Source organism: Callithrix jacchus, chromosome 11 (genome assembly GCF_049354715.1).
Source record: "Callithrix jacchus isolate 240 chromosome 11, calJac240_pri, whole genome shotgun sequence".
NCBI lineage: Eukaryota > Metazoa > Chordata > Mammalia > Primates > Cebidae > Callithrix > Callithrix jacchus.
The window spans coordinates 59329521-59355538 of NC_133512.1; the positions used below are offsets into that span (position 1 = coordinate 59329521).

General features: G+C 36.9%; 1 protein-coding gene across 12 annotated transcripts in view; it reads right to left on the reverse strand.

Annotated features, from left to right (window-relative positions):
- Positions 1 to 26018, reverse strand: part of CFAP69 (cilia and flagella associated protein 69) — a 65067-nt gene extending 39049 nt beyond the window's left edge. For 2 of the 12 annotated variants that reach the window (XM_002751646.6, XM_054237310.2), the window contains exons 1-6: positions 25666 to 26018; positions 13289 to 13348; positions 11003 to 11068; positions 7373 to 7482; positions 4221 to 4297; positions 1206 to 1304 (exon numbers count right to left, since the gene is read on the reverse strand). In XM_002751646.6, the coding sequence (XP_002751692.2) occupies positions 1206 to 1304; positions 4221 to 4297; positions 7373 to 7482; positions 11003 to 11068; positions 13289 to 13348; positions 25666 to 25785 (532 nt within the window). In that variant the 5' untranslated portion in view covers positions 25786 to 26018. Of the gene's footprint in view, positions 1 to 1205; positions 1305 to 4220; positions 4298 to 4646; positions 4768 to 5721; positions 5844 to 7217; positions 7338 to 7372; positions 7483 to 8128; positions 8202 to 11002; positions 11069 to 13227; positions 13351 to 15140; positions 15255 to 25665 lie in introns of those variants that run through there. The other 10 variants (XM_078342836.1, XM_078342834.1, XM_078342837.1 and 7 more) reach the window with 8 other exon arrangements.

Consider the following 26018-nt stretch of genomic DNA (forward strand, 5'->3'; position numbering starts at 1 on the left):
CCTGTATTTCTGGCCCCTATTGCTTTTAGTATACACTATCTTTTTCTACCAAAACACTTCAACCCATCTATCTCATCAGTAGTTCAAAGTGGACATTCAATAATCTCTTTATTCATTTCTCTAGTTTAAATGTCTTTCCTTTTTTGTGTTTTACTTTTTGACTTCTGTTTTTCCTGAATTTCTTTTTTTAATTGCTCTTTTTTTTTTTTGGAGATGGGGTCTCAATCTGTAGCCCGGGCTGGAGTGTGGTGGCACGATCTTGGCTCACTGAAACCTCTGCCTCCTGGGTCCCAGTTCAAGCAATTCTCCTGCCTCAGCCTCCTGGGTAGCTGGGATTATAGGCATGTGCCACCATGCCCAGCTAATTTTTGTATTTTTAGTAGAGATGGGGTTTCACCATGTGGGCCAGGCTGGTCTTGAACTCCTGACCTTGTGATCCACCCGCCTCAGCCTCCCAAAGTACAGGGATTAGAGGCGTGAGCCACCGTGCCTGATCACTATCTTTTTTTAAACTGACTTCTGGTTTCCATTTTTCCCTAGTCCTAAATAAACTTTCCTTTGAACTACCACAGACTCATATTTTAACCTATATTAAGAAACATATAACTTAGGAAATTATTGTATAAACAATCTTCTCTTCCTTCCTAGATTAGAAATTACAGAAACTATGAAGGTAAGAAGTATGTCTTAACATTATATCCTCACAGTGCACGTGCCCCTGTGTGGATATAATGGTCCTGCCCAATTCAGTGTGGTTCATTTACTATTATATATTAAGGTCCCTTAGCTATAATATATAAACTCTTTTCCCAAACATGATGGAGAATGGCCCTGGCACTAGTAATTTAACATTTAATTGAGTAGAAGCAGATATTATGAATAATTACAAAGTGTTTACAAATAATTTTATCAACAGTATTAAATAACATTATAATAGTAACATTTAAAATTATTAGTAAACTAAGTTGGGCATTACTTTACAAATTGGTTCATATTTAGCATCAGAATAAAATATGCAACTCAAAAACTGAAAAATACATATGTAACTTTTAAAAGATGACCAAAGTACTCAAGACTACAAAAAAGTATTCTTTTTAATGTGTTACATTTATGAGTCCACTGTGTCTGTCAAATTCAAAGAGAAATAACAATGTTCTGTTTTCTAAATACACAAGTTATCACTAAAAGACCATTGTAAATTTTACCTGGAATATGCTTCTTTGGTGGTTCTGCATGATAAAAGTCAACAATACACTTACAAATTTGTATCCTCAATTCAGAACTTGGTATTTTCATTAAGTCACCTGCCAGAAAGATAAACAGGTGCTATTTATTAACACTGTCATAAGCTTATTTGCAGAATTTAGGCATAAAATGTTAATAATATGATGATTATTAAAAATATACTCAGAGATTCAAACTGGATCATGTTCAATTTATATACATATTTTTTATACATATGCTCACACACATACATATATATACATATAAACAGTACCCTGGATCCATCCTTATACATTTGGCCCCTCAATCAATTCAGCCTCCCCTTTCCAGGGAGAAAAGAATGATGCTTATTAACACAAATGCTAGAACCAGGCTGTCTAAGATTAAATCCCGGCTCTGCCATTTACTACCTGTGTAAACTTGTGTCTTAGTTTTCTCATCTATTAAACAGGTATAACAATAGTTATCAGATTTAAGAGTGTTGTGAGGATTAAATTAGCTAATATGAGAAAAGGACTGAGAAAAGTGTCTAGCATATTGTAAGTTCTTTATGTGTTAGATACTATTACTATTTTGAAAAAATATAGGTTAGCATTTTTCTCCCTAACTAGAGGGTCAGTAATTTTTTGCCTTTAATAATGCATTCTTTGCTTTAGAGAAGTTCCAGATGAACTTTGCTTTTCAATTTGTTGGCAGACTGGGAGACAGTGAGTGTTTAGGGAGTTGCCCCACAGGCAAAGGTAATAGTTTTATGTTCAAGCTGTCTGCATGGGGTTGGTGAATAGGAGGGTTCCTTTTCAGTCATAGCTAAACTATACTTAAATTGGCTTCAGCCTGTATTTCAAACTGGATTGCATCTACTCTGTTGAAGTCCTCTAAGTATGATCCCCAAGGGTATCTGAAAAGGATCTGTGTAACTCTGGAAATGATCCAGGTTCTCTGAATGCCTGAGGACAGCTATAGTCAGTAGTATCAGCCTTAGAACTGAACCAGAACTGCTTGGACTCTCTGAGAGTAAAAGATAATTAGAAATTTCTCTTTTGCATTAGCCCTTGCATGAAGCTCATCTCTGGAGGTGGTCAGCAAGTGGGGAGGCAAGTGGACAGGAGGAGGAAGCACAAAGGAAAGCCTGACCCTAGCTTTAGGAGACTCTGTCTGCAAAACATACGGCTTTAAAAAGACAGTTTTAAGATTATTCTAAGTTTTATTTATGTTTTGAACTGTTCTTTGGAATTGCAAAATAAGTACTTAGGTTTTAAAAAGTTTTAGGCAACAGGAGCAACAAAGCTTTTCTGAGACTATCCAAATATGCAGGATTATGGGAAATTCTAGGAACTTTCGTCTGCTTTTCCACTGTTTTAGTTCCTGTAAATTTAGATAGTTTATCATAGCTTCCTGTTTCATCATCTCAGGGCAGAGTACCAATTTCTTCTCTCATCCATTTCCAGAATCTTGTTTCTGAGTCAGAAATATCTATGTATCATTTGGAAGAAAATGTTATATAACTTATTAGTACATAGTAGAAACTGAAAGTTATTACTAAAAATCATGAATAGTTTTTGTTCAACATTTCATCTTATATACAGTTATTTTAGTTTAAACTAATGTTTCAAGCCATTAAAAAAAACTAAGAGACAGAACAGGAGTACTTGCAGTCAGTAATCGGTGAAAGAAGCTCATTTGAAGTTAGGAGTTCATACTGTCCTCAAATGAGATAGTAGTGACATGTTCTGCTGGCACAGGACCAGTCATTAAGCAAAGAACAAGCTGATAGTAAGAAATGGGCCATGTATTTATAATAAAAGTGACTGCCAACACTCTTGGAAGCAATACTTTAACATAATGGCAACAGGGGTATTTCAAAAAATAATGTTGCCAACCAAAACCATACTTCTTATCTGTTAAATACTACCATGTCCTCTTTTGGGTTAGATTCTCACTGTAAATTTCCACTGATGATAGAGAATAACAGAATTTAAAAATTCCCATTATTTCCGAACCTGCCTGCTTCCTAAGGTGTTTTTCTTTAATGCCCTGCCCAGCCCCCATGTTTAACCTAATCACCTTGACTCTAGGTCACAGAGTAGGTGAATCCTAGGCAATTTTTTGAAAGTAGCAAAAATTAAAATCCATAAAACCTGCTGAGATATAAAAGGGTTAGTGTCTATGTTAAAAATAAAAATGCTTTTTTTCTTCATTCTAGTTAAATCTCTAACATCTTTTTGTATGGAGTATAATTCTGGGAACATAACTATTCAATAAATATTTTTTAAAAGGTATTGGATCAATTGTGTATCTTTCATTCCTCCTGTACAAATAAAGATGTAAACTAATAAGTATAAATTTAATGTAGGATTTGTTTTGGGAACATGCTGTCATGTCCCAGGAGCTGACTCAAAGAGCTAGTGTTTCCCTTATCTAATATCCTAGGAAATTGCTTTCTTTCTCAGGAAAATCGAGTGATAACCCATATATAAATGCCTACCCCTTTATGATATTTTTCATATTTAGTGTACAAAATACAGGCATCTGCATCTTTATGTGTATTATGCTAAAGTTCTCAATATGCTATTATTTTATGATTTGATTTAAAATTTTAGATCATTTAATGAATAATTCTATGATTGTAGCATCTAAGTATTAGAGTTCAAAGTTGAAATGTTTTTGTGATTACTTAAAAAGGGGATGCATACTTTCTGATACAAAAATAGTTAACAAACATTTCATCAAATTAAATAATAATTTATTAAACTAAATAATCAGCCTGTCCTTGTACTTAAGGGACACAGACTTTTACTAGTATCATGAAACACCTGAGCAGAATACAGTACCAGAATTATCACCGAACATACTCTGATTAATTTCCTACCAGAAAATAAGAGAAGATCCTAGACATGGAGAAGGAGTTCTCTTAGTCAAACTTGAAGAAAATAAATACTTCCTTGTCAGTAGGACCTGTCATGTGTTACATCCACCTTAAGGAAATCTTAACTTACCCAGAAGTGCAATTGAATTAGCAGTATCTTCAGCATAAGTTATTTCATCCGATACTTTCTTTTTCAAAAATGGCAAGCTTCAATAAGAATAGTAAGAGTAATTTTTAATAAAGTATTTGATTGAAGCATCATTTGTAAGTGGGGGAGATTTCATTTCTAAAGAATAAATTAATAATAATATTCTATTCTTTAGCCCTGGGGAATTGACAACTATTAATTACTAGTTGTAATACATAGTATTATACTTTAATAGTATTATAACTGTTTCTGGGGCCTGGCACGGTGACTCATGCCAGTAATCCCAGAACTTTGGGAGGCCAAGGTGGACGGATCATGAGGTCAATCAATTGAGACCATCCTGGCCAACATGGTGAAACCCTGTCTCTACTAAAAATACAAAAATTAGCTAGGTGTGGTGGCACGCACCTATAGTCCCAGCTACTCAGGAGGCTGAGACAGGAGAATCACTTGAACCAGGGAGGCATGGGCTACAGTGAGGCGAAATCATGGCACTGCACTCCAGCCAGGCAACAGAGGAAGACTCTGTCTCAAAAAAAAAAGTTTCTAATGAACTGACCAAAAAAATTATATTAATTATAAAAATTAAGAGATGGATGTAAAAGGCACAGGTTAAGGAATAAAAACTTAGGAACCCTCTTTCTCTTTGAGGTCAAAATAGTAATTCTATCAAAGTTAGAACAACATTGGAAAATCTGATACAAACCATAGATTTAAGCTCACTAATAACTTAAAAACTGGTTAAGAGTTTTTCCTGAAATTTCCAAAACTCTAGCCAAAATCAAATAATTTATTCATTCTTCAGTGCCTTTTTCCTTATTAGCTGGGTTAGTTACTAACTACAAAATAACAGAATGCTTTTGCAGACATTAAGGTATTCAAGTTTACAAATATTATTATATTAGAATTGCATTTCATGCCATCATAACAAAGTTATTTGAAAGGAACTTATTTATAAATCTTAAAGATCCAGCACATAAACCTGGGTCAATCTAAATTTCAAAGGAATTATAAAAGTTATTCTTAAATATATAAACTATCTTGATATTTCATGAGTTCAAAATGTGAACCTCCTATGCTATTTAAAGTACAACATATCCTATATAGAGAGGACTTTAAATTCATGTTTTTAAAGAAAAACTAAACAAGTGGTTGAAAACAGCAGTGAGAACTATCACATGAGGATGTATTAATAGCATATAAGACCAATTTGAATTTAACGAAATATCTGAAGAGCAAGCTACAAAAAGGACAATTTTACAAATGCCACAGAAGTTCATTTCTAGTGTTTGTCAGAATTTGTCATTTGAAACAAATAATGTATATTTGTTATCCAGCTGCTTGTTGGATCTCTAAAGTGAAGGACTCTGAAACTAGTACTTTTTGTCAACCTTTTTCCTTTTCTAGCAAAGGAGACAACCTATAAGATAAAGCATCAGAAGAGTTTTCAGCCAAAAAGATTATTTAAAAATGAGTATTATACTTCTTTTCTTTTTGAGATGGAGGATCGCTCTGTTGCCCAGGCTGGAGTGCGGTGGTGCGATCTCTGGTCACTGCAACCTCCGCCTCCCAAGTTCAAGCGATTCTCCTGCCATAGCTTCACGAGAAGCTGGGATTACAGGCGGCTGCCATCACACCCAGCTAATTTTTGTATTTTTAGTAGAGACAGGGTTGCATTGTGTTGGCCAGGCTGGTCTCAAACTCCTGACCTCATGATCCGCCCACCTTGGCCTCCCAAAGTGCTGGGATTACAGGCGTGTGCCACTGCGCCTGGCCAGCATTATAGTTCTGATGCAATGAGAAAACTGTACTACTTGGAGGCCAAAACGGAACGCCTTGACATTATTATTCTATTTTCATTGTTTTTATCTTCCAAAAATGTCTTGAAAAGAGAAATAAGTGAGGGTGAGGCATAGAGAAGTTATCTAGACATATACTGAAATTAGAAATGTAGAAAAAATTAACAATGTGAATAATTATGAAATATGAGGGAAAATGAAGACTCCAGTTAAAAAATATTTATCATATTATACAATTAAACATTCCGTGACAAGTTTTCATAGAGAACCAACCCTGTGCAGAGCTCTGTAGGAGCAGAGATGTTGAAAGTAATGCTTATGAACTTGGCATTCTAGGACTTACAAAGCCTTGAAATTTAAGTTTTACATTATATAATCGTATGTCAATATAATAATTTCCAATTCCTGGAAAACACCAGAGCAACCATTTATTTCTTTATTTCCCTCTGTTCCTATTAAAAAGCAAGACATGGTGTAGATATTCAATACATTATTTTGATTATGTTATCCAGATATCGAAAAAATTAAATATAAGTGGTTACAAACATTTCAAATATTATTACTGCTAAATCTAAAAGTGAGAGTTAGAACCTACCATGAATGCATAGTTTTACTAAACTTTTCTATTATTTATATATTTGTATATTAAAGTAAATAATTGCTATTTTAAAAGGTAAATTGGTAGAAAGGTTCAGAAGGTAAATTTGTCAGAAGGGTTTATTCCTCCCTACTACATTACGTTTAACAACTAAAATATTTTAATATATACCTAGATTAGCCACTATGTGGCACCAAGGACCATACACTCTTAGGGAACCAACAGTAGAAAGAATAAGACATGTTAATTGTATAATTCTTACCTCTAACTTACATGTTTAAAATATATGTCAAATGTAATTGTTGATGTTTTATTCTCTCAAATTTCAAAAATCAAGTAAAACATGACATATAACCGAATATATCTTTGAGACCCAAATTTTCTAAAGACAGAGAGAAAAACTAGACTGAAACTATAAGTATATCCATAAGTTCACTCAAGGATTCTCTGAAAAACACTATAATTCCTTGGTTACATCTAATATCATTCACTTGATAGCAACTAATTACAAGAAAGCATTTCAGTATACTTACAATTTAATCTCTTGTGGCTATCAATCTCAGAGCACAGAAAATTGATTACCTGAAGTATCAACTGCTGGAATCAAGTGTTGACCTGAAGTTGTCTGAGTTCTGTAGCAATCTGCTACACTATAATGCATAGTATGTTTGTGATATAAGAAACATAATAAAATATTCCATGCTAATACAAAACAAAGTTAAAGAAAGATAACTTACCCACACAATTTTATGATATCATATGCAGATTCTATAAAACGAGGCTGGTTTTTTATTTTTCCTGCACACAGATTCAGAATTTTAAATATCTGTGCTAAATCCCTTAATGGCTTTAATATGTTTAGTTAAGAAATAAAATTAATATTAATATTTTTATTAACATACTCTTTATAATAATTCTGTGAAAAAAGTCTAGAATTCCAACTATTTTGTTAAATGCAGTAGATACTATTTTAATTATTCTTATTTTGAAGTCTAAGAAAGGAAATTTAGAACCACATTTTTTAAGAAAACTATTTTCTTTTTGCCTCAGTAAACTACTCACAATTTTTTTCCTCTCGGAACTGAAGAGTTGGATTACCAACTGCTACAACACAGATTCAGTTGATCAATAATTTCCCCACTGGCAACGAGTAATAGCACATTGAAAACATTAATTTATTGATTAGGCTCAATTATACCCTTCATCTTCCTCCCCCACCCCACCCACACACACATATTCTGTCTCATAATAAGCAACCCAAACCTACTTTACTCCACTATTTTATTAACATTAAAACTCAGATGCATTTTCCAGTATTTAAGGTTTAAATTGGTTAGGATTTTATCTGAAACTAATATGAAAGCAAAATATAGCCTTTCTAGATCTTCAGATAAAAGTATCTTTTATTTTATCTATTAAAAATCCTATTGGCACATAAACACAATTCATTGATTTTGTTTTACAGTTAAGAAATTATGGTAGATGTGACTTACTCTTGTTGGTGAATCTTATTACTTCTAGCCTTTCTCTAGGACCTCTTAGAAAGAGATGGGAGAGCTGGGCACACTGGAAATAAAAAGCTCTGTTAACCTCCTAGAGAAGTGACCAACACACGTCTCTAACTTTGGTAAGTTTTACCACTTCTATAGCCAGCCTATGAAAAGAATTCAGAAATAGAGCCAATTGCCACCAATGGTTTAACTTGAAGAAAAACAATGATGGAGATGTGGAGGTGTCAGGTTAAAACAGGAAAAGAAATCACCTGCTACTAGACTTTTTCAGCTACCAGTAAATAGGGCTTGATATACAGGAGCCCTAAGATTGAACGGGTCAAAATAAAACCAAGGCTAAAATATAATAATAAAATATTTAGATAAAATTTTAAGAAACATTTTCCTGAATGGAAGCCTTAAGAGGTTTTGAACTGGAACAAGCTAATATTAGAGCTTGATAACTTTTATTTTTTTCTTTTTTAAAGACAGGGTCTCACTCAGTCACCCCCACCCAGGTTGGAGTGCAATGGCACAAACACGGCTCACTGCAGCCTTGAATTCCTGGGCTCAAACGATCCTTCCACCTCAGTCTCAGCCTCTGGAGAAGATAGAACTACAGGTGTGCACCACCATACATGGCTTTTTTTTTTTTTTTTTTTTTTTTTGGTAGAGACAGGTCATGCTATGTTGCCCAGGCTGGTTTCAAACTCCTGGTCTCAAATGATCCTCCTACCTTAGCCTCCTAAGGTGTTGAGATCACAGGCATGAGCCACAATGCATGGGCTTGATACCTTCTTTAGACCAAGTCAGAAAACTGTTCAAGATCATTTTCAGGGGTGTCCAATCTTTTGGATTCCCTGGCCCACACTGGAAGAATTGTCTTGGGTCACAGATAGATCAAATACTCTAACACTAATGATAGCTGATGAGCTAAAACAAATTGAAAAAAAAATCTCATAATGTTTAAGGAAGTTTACAAATTTATGTCGAGACACATTCAAAGCCATCCTGGGTGGCATGCATACCATAGGTTGAGGGTTGGACAAGCTTGATTTAGATGAATACTATTCAAAGTGTGGTCTATGAACCACTGTCAGTTCTGGAAATGTATTTACCAGTCTGTGACAAAATGAATACAGAAAGCAAGAGTGGATATATGAAAACTTTTATAACAACCTAATATTTGTGTGATACTTTTATTTTATTTTGCAATAGCATATATATGTAAATTTTTTTTTAATGGCCAGCTGCGGTGGCTCACACCTGTAATCCCAGCACTTTGGGAGGCCAAGGTGAGAGGATTATTGGAGCTCAGCAATTCAAGACCAACCTGGACAACATAATGAAACTCCACAAAAATAAAATAAAGAAAGCTGGGCATGGTGGCTGCATGCCTGTAGTCCCAGCTGCTTGGGAGGCTGAGGTGGGAGGATCACTTGAGCCCAGGGGTTTGAAGTCACAGTGCGCTATGACTGCATCACTGTACTCCAGCCTGGGCAACTAAGGCAGGATGGAGACCCTGTCTCAAAAAAAAAAAAAAACCACACCCAAAAACCAAATCACAACCCAACAACAAACTGGTTCTTATCTACATGTACTAGTTGTTTGTTTGTTTTTGAGAGGGGGTCTCACTCAGTTGCCCACACTGGAGTGTAGTGTCACGATCTTAGATCACTGTAACCTTGAATTCTTGGGCTTCAGCAATCCTTCTATCTTAGCCTCCCCAGCAGCTAGGAATATGGGCACACACCCACACCTGGCTATTTGTTTTTCTATAGAGGCAAAATCTTGACATGTTGACCTATCTAGTCTTGACCTCCTAGCCTCAAGCAGTCCTCCTGCCTTGGCCTCCCAAAGTGCTGGGATTATAGGTGTAAGCCATCACACCTGGCTTTTATGTATAGATAGTTTTAAGACATACTGGTCTCCATGTATTCTGATCAGGGTGGTAAACTTAGTGAGAATAATATATAATATTTTGCAGATTATCAAGCACTTGCATGTATATAATCTCATCTAACCTTCCTAACAACCTCATGAGCTTCTATTACTTTATAAGGGTGGAGAAGTGAAGAAGCTTATCAAAGGTATACTGCCCATGTAAATTAATAGAAACAAGACTTTGATTTGGCCCTCCTAACTACACCCATTGTTTTACTGAATCTACAAAAACTGACATTATCCACAGTTACTTGTGTTATATTGTTTCTTCAATTTTATTTACATTTTCTGATAGAAAATACAGTTTTGTAAAAATAAATAAATAAATAAAATGTTAGATATTTTATGTGGTAGACAGAATAATGGCCTCTCCAGTTTTCCTGAGGTAGACAGATTAATGGCCTTCCCCACGATGTCCATGTCCTAATTCCTGGAGTCTGTAACTATGTTACATGGCAAAGGGGCTTTTCACATGATTAGGGATTTTGAGATAAGAAAATTATTCTAGACTATCCAGGTGTGCGCACCATAATCACAGGCATCCTCATACAGGAAAGAGGGAGGCAGGGAGGGTCAGAGAGAGAAGATGATGTGATGACAGGAGCAGAGGTGACAGTGATGCCAGTGGGCAGAAGAGAGCATGAGGCAAGGAATCCAGGAAGCCTCCAGAAGCTGGGGAAGGCAAGGAAATGATTCTCCTCTAGAGTCTTCAGGAAGAACCAGTGCTGTCAACATCTTGACTTAGTCTAGTGAGGTAGATTTTGGATTTCTAACCTCCAAAACTGTAAGATAATAACTTTATGTTGTTTTAAGCCATCAAATTTGTGGTAATTTGTTACAACAGGAATAGAAAACTAATATATTTTCTAACAGAAATTCTCTTGTTTCAGAATAAATGAAATGAACATGTATACATACACATGTAAAGGATACAAGTCCATTCTGATAACACTGTACCAGTTTCTTGACAAATTTAAGTTGTTTTTCTTCTAAGCCATCCTAAAACAAATGACCTGTTTTACTTCTTTTGTGCTATTAAATTTGTTGAGATTTTAAAAAATTCTTCAACATCAAAAGTAGACACATTAATATTATCAAGTAATTCTTAAATTCCTATATTATAATGTAAATATTATAAAATGTTTTCTGAAACAGTGAAGGTAAAAATAAACTATTAGAACTACTGTATGATCTAGCAATATCACTACTGGGTATTTATCCAAAGGAAAGGAAATCAGTATATCAAAGAGATACCTACAATCCCATGTTTACTGCAGCACTATTCATAACAGCAAAGATATGGAATCAACCTAAGATAATGAATGGATGAAGAAAATATGGTATACATACACAATGAAATATTATTAAGCAATAAAGAATGAAATCCTGTCATTTGTAGCAGCATGGATAGAACTAGAAGATATTAAGTGAAATAAGCCAGGTTTAGAAAGATAAATATCACACATTTTCACTCATGTGGAGGCTAAAAAAGTTGTTCTCATGGAGACATAGACTAGAATGATAATTACAAAAGGTAGGAAGACTGTGATGGTGAATATTTGATAGCAAAATAGGGTGATTCTAGTTAACAGCAATGTAGTATGTATTTCCAAATAGTTAGAAGAGGGATTTGAAATGCTCCCAACACATAGAAATGATAAATGCTAGAGGTGATGGATACCCTAAATACTGACTTGATCATTACACATTTTATGCACGTAACAAAGTATCACAAGTACCCCATAAACATGTACAAATATTATGTAACAAAAATAAACTATCATTTAATTTTGATTAGGAAATTGGGAATCAAAACTAGGTTAATATAAAACCAGTAATTTTTTCCAGAAATAATATTAACAACAACTGAAGTACACTGAATTTTTTTCTATGCCATGTACCACGTGGGCACCACATATACTTATCACTTCATTAATTTCCAAAATGACCCTGTTAGGAAGATACTATTATGATCTCTCTTTTCCAGAACAGGAAACACAAGCTGAAACACTTTAAAGTAATGTGTCCAAAATAAATAGCTAAAAAGTGGTGATGTTAGAAGTCAAATTTGGAAAGCTGACTCTAGAAATTGTACTTTTAACCTCTAAGATATGCTCAGTGTTCTATGCAAGCCAAACATCTTAAATCAATTAAAAATGAAAATAAGCAAAACTTCTACATAGTGATGTGTTTCCATGACTGAATTCCATCTGTCCTTTTTATCTTAAATGTTTCTGAAAAGCTGTGATATTGTCTACACTTTTTCTCTGTAGCCTTATTAAACAGCTAATAGGAGCTCTATGTAAAAGCGGTGATATTGTCTATACTTTTTCTGTGTAGCCTTATTAAACAGGTAATAGGAGCTCTATGTAGTTGTGTGTGTTTTTTTTAATGTAGATACAGTCACAATAAATAAAACTTTTCACAACAATGTTAGCCAACAAAAGATAAATTATTCCAATAGTCATTTTTTCTCCTTTCTATTAAAAAAAAGCAGAGAATAAAAAAATGTTAAAACAGTGACCAAATTTTTGTGCCTACTATTCATAGGACATTGTTTTCTTTTGATAGGCTATACTATGGTCAACCCATTTTCTGCTTACTAACAATATGTATTACTTTTTGGAAATCACCACATAAGTTCCTAGTGTGTGCTGGCTTTTAGGCATTCAGTCAAGTCTTGGCAACATCAGGTGGTGTATGAGCATGAGTGTACACACATTATATTTTCCCTCAATGCCTGCTTTCCCAATTTTGAGTTTTCTGTCTAAAATAACTTCATTTTCATTACATCTTATATATGATTGTTCTCAAAATAAATTATCTATGTGTATGTGTTTGTGTGTACCTATCCTGATTTCATAATTAGTACACCATGGTACCATGTTTTCCACCATTCCCCTCCTCCAATCCTTCTTGGTAACAAGCACTTAACAGAGGCTAGATGATTCTTTCTCTGCTCTTAACATTCCTTCTGTTACAACCACCATGGGTTTGTCCATCTCATAAAAGCAACTATTCTCTTCCTCCAGTCTCCCCACTTCATTAAATATATCATACTAAATTTAAATAGTCCTTGAATATAAGAAATGTACTATTTGAAATGTTTTCAACAAAAGGAGATAAATAAGACTTACATTTGAAGGAACATATGTTACCTTTCAGGGAAATAGTTTGTAAGTACTGCAGTGGAGTAATTTTCTCTCAAAGCTTACTCACTTTATTAGTCTCTTCAAGAAGTTTGATGACATGGTTAAGGTCCATAGGCTTGAAAACACCCTAAAAAACATATAACTCTTAATATTCTATATCAATAAGTCTATATCAATATCTAACAAACTCATTTATATTTTCCCTTTGTAACTTCAGAAATGTCTTATGACACTAAGATAGTAAGGGGAGAACGAAAAGTAGATGAAAACTTAGAGGTATAAATAGATTTGGGAGTAAAAATAACCCTTCTGAATTCTAGTATTATCTTATAATCTTAATGTTTTAAAATTTCCTCAGCCCTGAAAGGCCTAAGAAAATATTTAGAAATAATAGCACTTCCATACCTTGAGAAATAAAATTATCTTGTACTTGCATATACATTACACTAAGTTTGCCTATGCAGATATATGGTAGGAATAGCTTGTAAACTACAGGTAGGAGATTGCTTTTCTGAACTAGGTATCCCTTCTCCCAGTACCACCATTCTTCCAGTAAACAACATTAAAAAAACAGGAACTTCCAAGTTCTACAGATTTTACATCTTAAATATTTCTTGAGCCTATCCCATCTTACTGATTTATTTAGTTCTTAGCTCTTATTCAGTTTTGCAGGTTTCCTGCTGTTCTCCCTGCCTCCACTCTTGCACCCTTCAACACCATCCTCTACTCTACCATCAGAATAATAAAACTCAAATCTGAATATGACCCATCTAAACTATCCAATGACTCCCCACTAATGCCCCTCACCTCTCCTCTGTTTTCACTCATGTTGTTACATTCCTATTCCTCTCCTTGGTTAATTCTCACAGGTCCTTCAAAATGAAGCTCAGGTATTACCTTCCCAAAGGATTTAAAAGGCTAGAAAAATGTTATGCTCTCATAGCACCCTACATTTACATCCCTTAAAATTCCCATGACATTGTTCTGAAAGGGTCTATATGTTCGTTCCCCACCACTTTCTGCCCCAAAGTTTGCTTAAGAGCAAAGATTTTTGCTTTCGGGCATTCCCAGCATCAAGCACTGGACCTGACATATAATATTGTTAGTTGCTTAATAAATACTTGGAAAATGCAAACAAGAAGAGGCTATATAATTTTATAATAAAGTTATTCATTGGTAAACAGGGAAGAAAATGAGTTCTATCATCCAAAGTATAAGTAGCAGACCCTGAGCAGCCAAAGCAATCCTAAGCAAAAAGAAAAAAGCTGGAGGCATTACACTACCTGACTTCAAAATATATTGCAAAACTATAGTAACCAAGACAGCATAGTACTGGCATAAAAACAGACACATAGGCTAATGGAACAGAACAGAGGACCCAGAAATAAGTCCCTGCATTCACAGCCAAATCACTTTCAACAAACGTACCAAGAACATACAGTGGGGAAAGAATAGTCCCTTCAATAAATGGTGTTGGGAAAACTGGACAGACATGCAGAAGAATAACAGTAGCCCCCTATGTCTCACCATATAAAAAATCAAATAAAAATGGATTAAAGACTTAAATATAAGATCCCAAACTATGAAATTATTGAAGAAAACTTTGGGGAAACACTTTAGGACCCTGGTCTGGGCACAGATTTTTTTGGGTAGGATCTCAAAAGTGCAGGCCACAAAAGCAAAAATAGACACACGAGATTACATCAAGCTAAAAAGTGTATGCACAGGAAAGAAAACAATTAATGGAGTAAAGATACAACCTAAAAGATGGGAGAACATATTTACAATCTATCCATCTGATAAGGATTAATAACAAGAATATACAAGGAACTCAAACAACACAATGGCAAAACAAGGCCAGCCACGGTGGCTCACGCCTGTAATTCCAGCACTTTGTGAGGCCAAGGTGGGTGGATCACCTGACATCAGGAGTTCAAGACCAGCCTGGTAAACATGGTAAAACTTTGTCTCTACAAATACAGAAAATTAGGTGGGCATGGTGGTGGGCACCCGTAATCCCAACTACTTGGGAGGCTGAGGCAGGAGAATTGCTTGAACCCAGAGGTGGAGGTTGTAGTGAGCCGAGATCATGCCACTGCACTCCAGCCTGGGCATACAGAGTGAAACTCCATCTGCAAAATAAATAAATAAATAAAATACAAACAGCAAAACAAAACAAAACAAAAAAACCCAACAACAACAACAAAAAATGAAATAATCCAATAACAAGTAAAGTATTTATGATATACAGAGATCTACAAATTCTAAGTGTAGTTTTGACACTATTTATATTTGAGGTTAATGCATTGCTACCTGACATTTTATTCTTAATTCAATATTAGGTCACAGTGCTTACCGCCATTACAGGAGTTAAGCTCTCCCAGTTTTCTTTGTATCCTCTTTCCTGCTTTCATGCTTACTTCTACTTTAAAACAAATGTTTGAAAAGATGATGCAATGAAGATATGAAACATATGAAAAAGGGGGGAAATCCTACTTATTCCTATCATGTAAATGCATCTATTTTTATTTTTATATATTTTGTTTTTCCTTATATGCATAAGTATTTTATATAATGTAACAGTGTTTTTTTTAAGCCTTATGAGTTGTTTTTAGTCACTTACACTCAAGAAAAAAAAATCCTAGTATGATTTCCAAGGGGATTGCTTGAATAACAAAAGATAACCAATTCTGAAGAAACATGCAAAATTGGGTACTGCCTCCACACCTTCCTTTTCTACCCTTCTTTCACAAGGTGTTCATCCTCTCATCTCTAAGTAGATATTGAGCAAACATTTAAATCATGCCCATTTGAAAGAGCACTAAGGTATAACCTACTAAAGATACTATACATCATGGCTCAGAGCAATTGGAACCCCAAGTTTTGTGTTCTTGCTGTAATTTCTTCACCAATTGTGTGATCTTAAGTACGTCTGATGGTTTTTCTAAGCCTAAACTGAGAAGTGTCTGTGAGGATGAAATGCAACAATGTTCAGAGAAATGTTCTGAAATCCTTAAAGCAGTGGCAATTGTGAGTCAAGAAAAATAGGAGCACTTGCCACACTGGAAGTCAGCTGCTTTGAAGAAGAAAGAACCTAAGGGAAGGAGGCAGCACTTTATATCAAAGCAGGGAGGCTCAGCGTGGACATTTTAGTATCTGAAGATCAGTGATGCTAAATGGAACATCAGCTCTTTGAGTGATGAGTGAGCTGTCCTCCAATCTTACCACTTTTTCTATCTTCTAACCTCCCCTCCAATGCAGACAGACATTCGAGGTTTGTGGCAAGAAGTTCAAACTTTCCAGAACCTTTCAGAATAATTACATAACCAAGATAGGTAACCAACAAGAGATGACTACTGGCAGGGGTGGGGGGCAAGCAATTTTACAGTATAACTCTTATTACAGCCTTTTCAAGAAAGCACAAGGACCTCTTTTAAGCATCTAAAACTTTCATATTTTCTCAATCAACAGATTCTATTATGATATAGAAACAGATCTATGAAAGTAACTTAGTGTTAATACCATGGCAGTTTCTGAGTTTTGAATCTGCAATACTTTTCCATATTTCTACATAAGCATTATTACGTTGTCTTAGGTTTAGAATTTCCTTGCCTTTAAAAATTACAAATTCATATATTTTGATCTCAAGAAATTTCTTTCAAAAACAATTTTAAAAAATGAATCCTAACTCAGATGTCTTGGCATCAAAAACAATTTGTAATGAAATATTCTAACTTTAAGTCTGTGGATCAAGTATCTGAATAAGCTCATTTACTCAAAATTATATTTATATGTATTTATTGTTTTAGACATAGGTTCTTACTCTGTTGCCCAGGCTGGAGTGCAGTGGTACAATCATGGCTCACTGCATGCCTCAACTTCCTTGGGCTCAGATGATCTTTCTACCTTAGCCTCCTGAGCATCTGGGACTACAGGGGTATCCCACCCCACACTTGGCTAATTTTTATATTTTTTGTAGAGATGGAGTGCTGCCATGTTGCCCAGGCTATTCTAGAATGCCTGGGCTCAAGCAATATACCAGCCTCGGCCGCCCAAAGTGTTGAAATTACAGGCATGAGCCATCATGCCCAGACATGTTTACTTTTAAAAATAATTTTTAAAAGGATTTACTAAATACTAATCTATACCTGGTCTTATGGTACCACTAAAAATAGTTAAATATTACTGTTAAATAGTTAAATTTACAGTTACTAAAAATTTTGGTAAATAGACTGCTGCCTTTTAAGATGTGGGGATTTAGCAGTGACATCCACCACTACTTTAGCTGTCTTTTCTCTTCTCCTCCTACAGTCTCAGATTTTACACACACACACACACACACACACACACACACACACACACACACAGTGGGTTTTTCTTTTCTGATTTTCTACAATATTTGCTTAGAGAGAGTTAGACAAGGATATTAGAATGAAATGTCAATGCAGGATTTTTTTTTTAAGGCTAATCAAGTGAAGCAGTGGGAGTGAAGAAGGAAGAAATCCTTAACTGGTTATAATCAATTAGCTGTAAACAGCACTGCACTCAGGCCAGCCCAAAGCATGATTTCCTTTCTAATATTTGTGTGAATTTTCAGATTTTTTCTCCAAATGAGCAAGTATAATTTTTATAAGAACAGGGAGTAGTAAAGATTAAAGCATAGATTTCTCCTAGATTTATCTTGCATTATCCATCTCATGTTACTCTATGTTTTACCTGCTTGGCAGATTTTAAAAGATTTCTTTCTCTCCGTCTACCTTCCCTAGCCTTTTCCTCCTTCTATAACTATTGATTAGCAGGTTTTTTATTTCAGGAATTGTGCTAGGTGTGGGGAATAACAATGTCCTCACCTCATGCAGCTATTCGTCTCGTATGGGATTTTATAGAAGGCTTTGCATGTAATACAAGGATCTTAAAAAGCTATTTAATGTATTGAGACTGAACATATTAACAGACACTGGTCAGACTATATATGACAAAATAATTCTGGCTGACAACCTCTGCAGCAATTGGCTCAGAAAAGTCAGGATTTGGCCAATGACTGCCAGCTTTCCTGGTTTTTGTCCCCCTGCTTCTAACTTAAGACCAGAGAAAGACAAATATGCTTTCCAGTTTGATCACAGAGGATACCCTGCTTCTAGCTAGCCCACCTCCAGCTTTCCCATGTCAGCAACCTACAATCAGAATATACCTGAAGACTCCCCTACACCTTTTTTTCCCCACTATAAAGCTTTCCAGGATGCACTGGAGTCTCTGCTAAAAGCAAGTGATAGTGGCTGACTCCCTCCCTATAGCAACGCTATTAGCATCTCTAAATAAACAGTCTGTTTATTGTGGTTGTCTTCATTTATTTCCATAAGATTTAACAATAATTTAATTATGAAAAGATCATCTTGTATGCTGTGTGAGATTGAACTGAAGAGGATTAGGTTGGAGGTAGACCGTAACTTCGGGTGTTGAATAGGTAGCAGTAACTGGTATAAAAAACAGCAAATGAAATTTAAAACATCAAGGAGGTAGATTCAGCAAGACCTAATGACTGAATGGACATAGTAGGAGAAAGAAGAAAAAAGCTTAACATAATTTCCTGGCTCGAGGAATTATATAAATGATTTCAACATTTCCTGAGACACAGAATGCTGGGGGAAGAGGTGTGTTTTGGGGGTTGGACATGAGAAAAATTTGGTGCAGAGGTTTAACTTGATAATTGCAGATTTTGGGTAAATGAGAACACACAAGCAGAGAGTAGAAACAAAACAGAACATACATATGTAAATATCAAAATACTAATGAAATATTTACAAATATCAAAATACTTCAGATGTTTATGAAGAAATTGTAAAAATATCCACAAAACCTTTTAAGATCAAAAGTTTAATAAATTGCATTGGAGAAAATAAGACCTACTTCAAATTACAGAATGAACTTATTTCCCACTTTACCAAGGGACATTTCAGAGGGTAGAAACTTGCTCATTTGATACTCAGTTATGGGAGAAAAAGACTAACACTTACAGTGGTCCTTTCATGTGTCTGGCATTTTTTATCTCAAGTGATCTTCAAATCTACCAAGTAAAGATAGCACTATTATCCCTCTTGATGAAACTGAAGCCCTGGGACCTAACTTGTTAAAGCCACATGGCTATTAATAATTAATGGGCCAGCAGGTCTGTCTAATGTAGAAACTCTGCTTCTTTGTTCCTTAGTTCTCTGACTCCTCAATGGACAACCAAGGAGTTTCTCTCTCTTTAAGGAGATGGGGGTGTCCCTATGTTGCCCAGGCTGACTTAGAATTCCTAGGCTCAAGCGATCCTCCTGCTTTAGCCTCTCAAGTAGCTGTCACTGTAGGCATGTGCAGCCAAATACAGAGGTTATTTCTTGCAAAAACCCTATAAACAGGGCTAGGCAATTCTAAGCACACAGTTCATGGAAGTATTACAGACAGTGACAGGATACGACATCAATTAGAAGATTGTGAAAGTTCTCATAGGTTCTCAGAGGGAGAGCAAATTTGAGCAAGGAAGTTCAGCCATGATACCTATGCCAGTCAACTAATCACCATATTAATTCTATAAATAATATTAAGCACCTACACTGTGTCAGGCATTGTTCTAGGTGCTAAAGATAAGGCAGTGAATAAAACACAAAATGTGCTGTCATAAGGAAATGATATGCTTTCAGGGAAACAAAAATCAATAAGTTGTATATTGCACAAGATGAAAGTATTGGAGAAAATAAAGGGAGTAGGAAATGCTGTGGTGCTCAAGGAGTAAAATTTTACACCCGGTCATCAGTGAAGGACTCACAGAAGGTAACATTTCAGCAAAATCTTAAAGGAGGTAAGGAAACCAGTCATGGATTTCAAGCCTGGAAAACTTCCGGGCAGTGAGCATGATAAGTGTAAATGTAAAGGCCCTTAGGCCGAGACATCTGGCATGCTGGAGGAGAAGCCAGGAAGCCAGGAAGCCAGAGTGGCCAGAGCACAGAGGCTCTGGAAGCTAAAACTTAAATTTCCACTCTGAGCTCAGAGGAAAGAAATTCTGGGAAGGACACAAAACTACTGAAATATTTCTTACTCTTAAAGGAACTCATGCTCCGGTGGGAGAGACAAAACTTACACAAATGAAACAATGACTAACATAAAACAAGTGCTAATTAGGTGAGAAATTGTGTAACTCAGACCCAGGCCTATACCCATTCATGAGACTATGAGGATAAAAATCAATGGGAAGCACTTCCTGTTGGACAGGTAGGATCGAAAGGTAGAGTAAGATTTAGTGCAATTTGGAAGAGAGGGTAGGGCATTTATATTCAATAAATATAGGTCCTGTATACCAGGTATTGTGCTGCGTGATATATTGGGGAATATTACAGAAAAAACACATAAGGTTTCTGCCCTCATGGAGGTGGCAGTAATCAGAGCGTACAGTATAGATAACTCATGTAATGGAAAACCCAGAATGTGGGACAGAGAAGTAGAATGGAGGCACTTTAGGCTTTGGCAGAGATCTTAGATACTATCGAGTTCAGTGGTTCTGAGGCTAAAAATCATTTGAGGAAACTTTTTCAAAGTGTCCCTGGCTCCACACTGGAGATTATGACTGAGAACATCTGGGGTAGGGCCCAGCTGTGTAGTTTCTTTAGAAAGCTCCTCAGATGACTGTAATGATCATCCAGGTTAAGGGAACACTCATCAAATACAGGCTAGGGAAGAAGGGAAACAGGCCTAGAGAGGTTAAGTAATTTAGTCATTGTAATTATATTAGATAAAGTGCAATAGAAGCTACTGTGGAATTCTGAAAGAAATAAGGTGGGGCTGAGGGGGAGGAAGGAAGATGATAAAGTGGTGTTTAAGGAAAACAGATTGGGGAGAGAGGACAAGGTGTGAACCAAACGGCTAACTAGAAGGAGTGACATTAATACAGGATGAAACGAGGCATTGTGCTGACAGGAGGGCAAGTAGTATTTTTAAAGCTCCATTGGTGCTCCTTGTTTCATCTAATCTGATGGGGAGAGGTTCGAAATTTTGCTTTGTTGTTTTGTTTCATAATCTGAATTTACATGAAACTACCTCTTAAGACTTTCCAAAAATTAGTTGTTGTGAAACTCTGTAGCACTGTTCATCCCATCCTACAGCTATCATGCACTAAGCATTGTTACGCAAAGTGGGAAATGAGGTCCTCCAACTAGCAGCACAAGCATCATCTGGAAGCCTGTTCAAAAAGCGGAGTCCTGGGATCCATCTAAGACCTACAGAACCAGAATCCACATTTTAATAAGATCCCCATGTGCTCCATATGCACACGAAAGTTTGAGAAGCACTGCTCTAAAGGGGGTTGGGATTCTTTAGTATGAGGGAAGCAACATTAAATAGAAAATAGATAAAGGGTAACCAATTAGATATCTTGTGATTTCAACATATTAAGATGAATTTCACTGCCAATTCTATCATTCTCCAGGGATGAAGTGCTCTTTAAACTACATTACCTCTACCTTCCCATAGGAAGCCAGAGCCACATAATCACTGGGATTAATACTAAAAAAACAATCTGAGAACTATCTTCCTATTTGGTAGGTTTTTATACCCTGTGTATTAGTCTGTTTTCACACTGCTGCAAACATATTTGGAAAAATGTCTGGGTAATTTAGAAAGGAAAAAGATTTAATTGACTCACAGTTCCACCTGGCTAGGGAGACCTCAGGGAAAACAGTCACGGCGGAAGGCAAGGGGGAAGCAAAGACCTTCTTTACAGGCGGCAGGAAAGACAGAGAGAGAGAGAGAGCAAAGAGGAGGAGTCCCTTATAAAACCATCAGATCTTGTGAGAACTCACTATCATAAGAACAGCATGGGGGAAACCACCTCCATGATCCAATCTCTCCCACCCAGGCCCCTCCCTCAACATTTTGGGTGTACAATTCGAGATGAGATTTGAGTGGGGACACAAAGCCAAATCATATCACCCTGTAAATATCATCTGAATTTATTCAATAATTTAATAAAGCTGTTATGACTAGAGTCACTAATAACAGAAAGTTACCATTTATGGGACACTTGCAATGTATGTTTGGGGCACTGTGCTAAATGCTTTACAAATACTTTAAACTTTAATTCTCACAATAATTCAATGATGTGGGCATTTCTAAAAATATCTTTTACAGATAAGGAAACAGACACAGAAAAAGCAAGCAACTTGTCCTAAGTTCCTAATAATTAGAAAATGGCCACCAAAATTCTGGTACTATTTTATTGTTTTGAAACTCAAAAGCATGATAAATCACTTTAAAAAAGAAGACGTTGGAATTATTGCAGTAGGGACTGTAAAAAATTTTTTAGAAAATTTGAAGATATAATGCTTACATAGAATATGTCTATGAGAAATTCACAACATGGAACAAAAATAGCAATTCAAAATCCCAGATTCCTATTGTTTTCCCTATTTACTAATAACTTTACTCATAATCTATAAACATTTCCAAGTTATTGAAGTTAGAAAAATCTAATACTCTGCAAATACCATTTGTTGTAGCTTAGATAGAATTCATAGGAGCTACTGCCTTTTACAAAAGATATTTTTGTGAAAGATGCAGGGAAAAAATACCACTTAAGGTAGAAGTGAAGCATACACACATAAAAAACGAACAGAATAACCCGTACGTTTTACCTGCTGCCTTAGGTAGCAATATTCAAGCCTATTTCTTTAATTGTATAAACTAAGGTTAGGGTAACTGAAAGCTACAATTGAGGTCTGTAATAAAGAAAACGATGCAAAACAGCTATCAAAAACCCAGGTAGTCAGAGTAGCATTTCTATTTTAGGAAATCCAGCGCAACTTAGAAACATCTCCGAAGGGATAAAATGAGCAGACCGAAATATGCATTAAAACACATATTGGGCCGGGCGCGGTGGCTCACGCCTGTAATCCCAGCACTTTGGGAGGCTGAGGCGGGTGGATCACGAGGTCAAGAGATCGAGACCGTCCTGGTCTGCTTGGTGAAACCCCGTCTCTACTAAAAATACAAAAAATTAGCTGGGCATGGTGGCACGTGCCTGTAATCCCAGCTACTCAGGAGGCTGAGGCAGGAGAATTGCCTGAACCCAGGAGGCGGAGGCTGCGGTGAGCCGAGATCGCGCCATTGCACTCCAGCCTGGGTAATGAGCGAAACTCCGTCTCAAAAAAAAACAAAACAAAACAAAACACACATATTATTTCAGGGGATCCAGTCTCACTCTCACATACTAGAAGCCAGTGGGAACGATCAAAATTCTAGAGAATCCCTTAGCTTTAAGGCCCAAATAATTTTAGGAGCTACAGTTCCCTGGATAAAGGATGATGACAATGACGACGATGATGTTGATAACTGCATGTTTTCAATATATAGGTCACTGTATAAGTTCTCTATATTATTACATAAGCTTGCTATTTGTGTTATTTCATTTAATCTTTATAATGAACATAAAAGTACTATCGATATCTCCGTTTGACAGAAAGATTAAGATACTTGCCTTTGGTCACATAGCTAGTAAAAGATGAAGCTGACAATGAACTGAAGTAAATGTCATACTCTCACTTTTAGCCACTAGGATATACTGTCTCAGAAGCACCCACAGGCAGAAGAGAAGTTTGGAAATGTGCAGTGGTTTGAAAGAATTGGAAACAGTTCCAAGGATCTTTCCTAAACTGGCCTTACGCAGAGGCCTAAAAGGTCATCATTTTTTCATTCTAGGGTCTCTAGACCCCATTTTATGAGTAAAGAAACTGAGTAACTCAGTTAACTTTTCATGTACTTAGGGTCCTCATTTGTAAAAGCAACCACAAGCAAAAAACAAGAAGGCTGAGTGATCACTAAGATTTCTCCCAGCTCTAAAAAGTTCCTCTTCTGTTTCTCTGGGGAGAAACTACCTTTTTCCTCAGTACTTTGAAAATGTTACTACTCCTAGAACTGGTTATTAACAAGTCAGAAACATTAATTAACTCAAATTGATTGCTTTCTTCTTAGAAGAGAATCCCAGGCCCTGGAAAGAGTGTTAGTAATGAACAAAAAGAAATAAAACTTAAAAAGGGAGGAAATGTACACATATCCACAGGTATACTTGTTTACTTTGATATGTTTTGGACTATTTTGGCAACGGCTTTTTAAATTTTTCCTTAAAAAAAAAAAAAAGCCATGCTCGACTGCCTTGTATAACGTTCCCCAATTTTTCTTGCAGCAAGTAAAGGAAGACTGAGAGCCATCCATTATCAAATTCACTGACTTTTCAGTTTTGCCCCCTGCCCAGGAGTATGGCTGTACTGTTTGTTGATCTTTCTTGCAGCCCAGGGAGTGGAGAGCTATTGTTCCTCAAAATTCTCCCTGCCCAGATGGGAATAGGTCCACAAAGTCGATTAGGCTAATTCCACTAACACCTATTTCTCCTCATGCAAAGTGCTGTTGCTCGGCAGGCTACCTCAGACCTCAGAGAGCTCAACCCTAATTCTCATGGTAGAAGAGGCCCCCAGTCAACTGACCACTCCCAAGGAACTCTCCAAGGCTCCACAATGTGAACGCAAGAGACAGGGTTCCTGACGCGGCCTGAGACTTGAGAAGCTTCATCAGGAATTCCCACAGTGGCCCCACACCATTAGTGTGAGGCAGGACAGGGTTCCTCCGGGAATTCGCGGCTTTTAAGGCACGATCAAGTCTCTCTGGGAGAGCCTTGGAATGGAATCTTAGTAGGCAACAAACAACTTGGGGTTTCTAAACACCTCCGCCACGAATGGGCCTCAAGTGGAATTTCTCAACAGACCAACCTGAAAGAGTGAATTCTGTATTCATAACAAAAGCAAACCCCAAACCAAACACAGTACAAACTCAATCAACTCTCTTCTCTCCTAGTTCTCTCCCACCTAACCTGTAACAACCAGCTTCCAATTTTACATTTTAAAAATGCTTAATTTATAATTTTAACAGAGTTTTCCTCCCCTCTGGGTGCGGGCTTTAGTCACAGCAAAGTGAAGCATGAGAAAATTTACACCTATGTCAAGAACATCATTCGGTAACAGGGATCTACCTATAAAAAAGTTCAGTGCAAACAGTGATGTGGTCATCAAATCAGATTTCGCTAAAAATGATTCGTTTCCTCCCAAGAGCTCCGTGTCCACTTTTACAAGAAGCTCGGCAACGCCCAGCCCACTCAGTTTGCTGGGACCCTCTAGGAGGACCACACAGCGTTGGTCCCCGGACAGGATGGTTGACAACAGCTAGCCCCTTGCAATCCGTGCAGTTCGCAGGGGCCTGGGGGATCCGTTATTACCTCTGTGCTTGGAATCTCCATCCTGCGGCTTCCCCCATCTTCACTCCTGTCCCTAATTCCGCTCTTGCTACCCGCAGGTCTTGAACCCAGTCCCCAGACCTCACACCCACCCCCATCCCTTCCCCCCTCAAAGCACAGACACCTGCTCATACCTGCGCCTCATCGTCCTCCGTCACCGCCCCAGCCACAGGGGTTTGACGGGAAATGCTAGACTTGTTCCTGCAGCCGGATTCCTGGGCCTCGGCCATCGCCGCGGCTTTCTCTGTCCACATGGCGGTGGCGGCGGGGTGGAGACGGGGGGGGGTCTTCCTGTCCTACAGTGCGCCCGCAGCCGGGGGTGGCCAAAGAGACCCCACTACCGAGAAGGGAAGGCAGCCTGAGAATCGCTAGAGGACCCAAAATTCCGCCAGGGATCTAGGCCACCGGCATGCAGTCCGCACAACGCAGCGGCAGCACCCCAGAGTGACCCAGGCGTCCGACCCCGGGCCGGTTGTTAACACAAGCC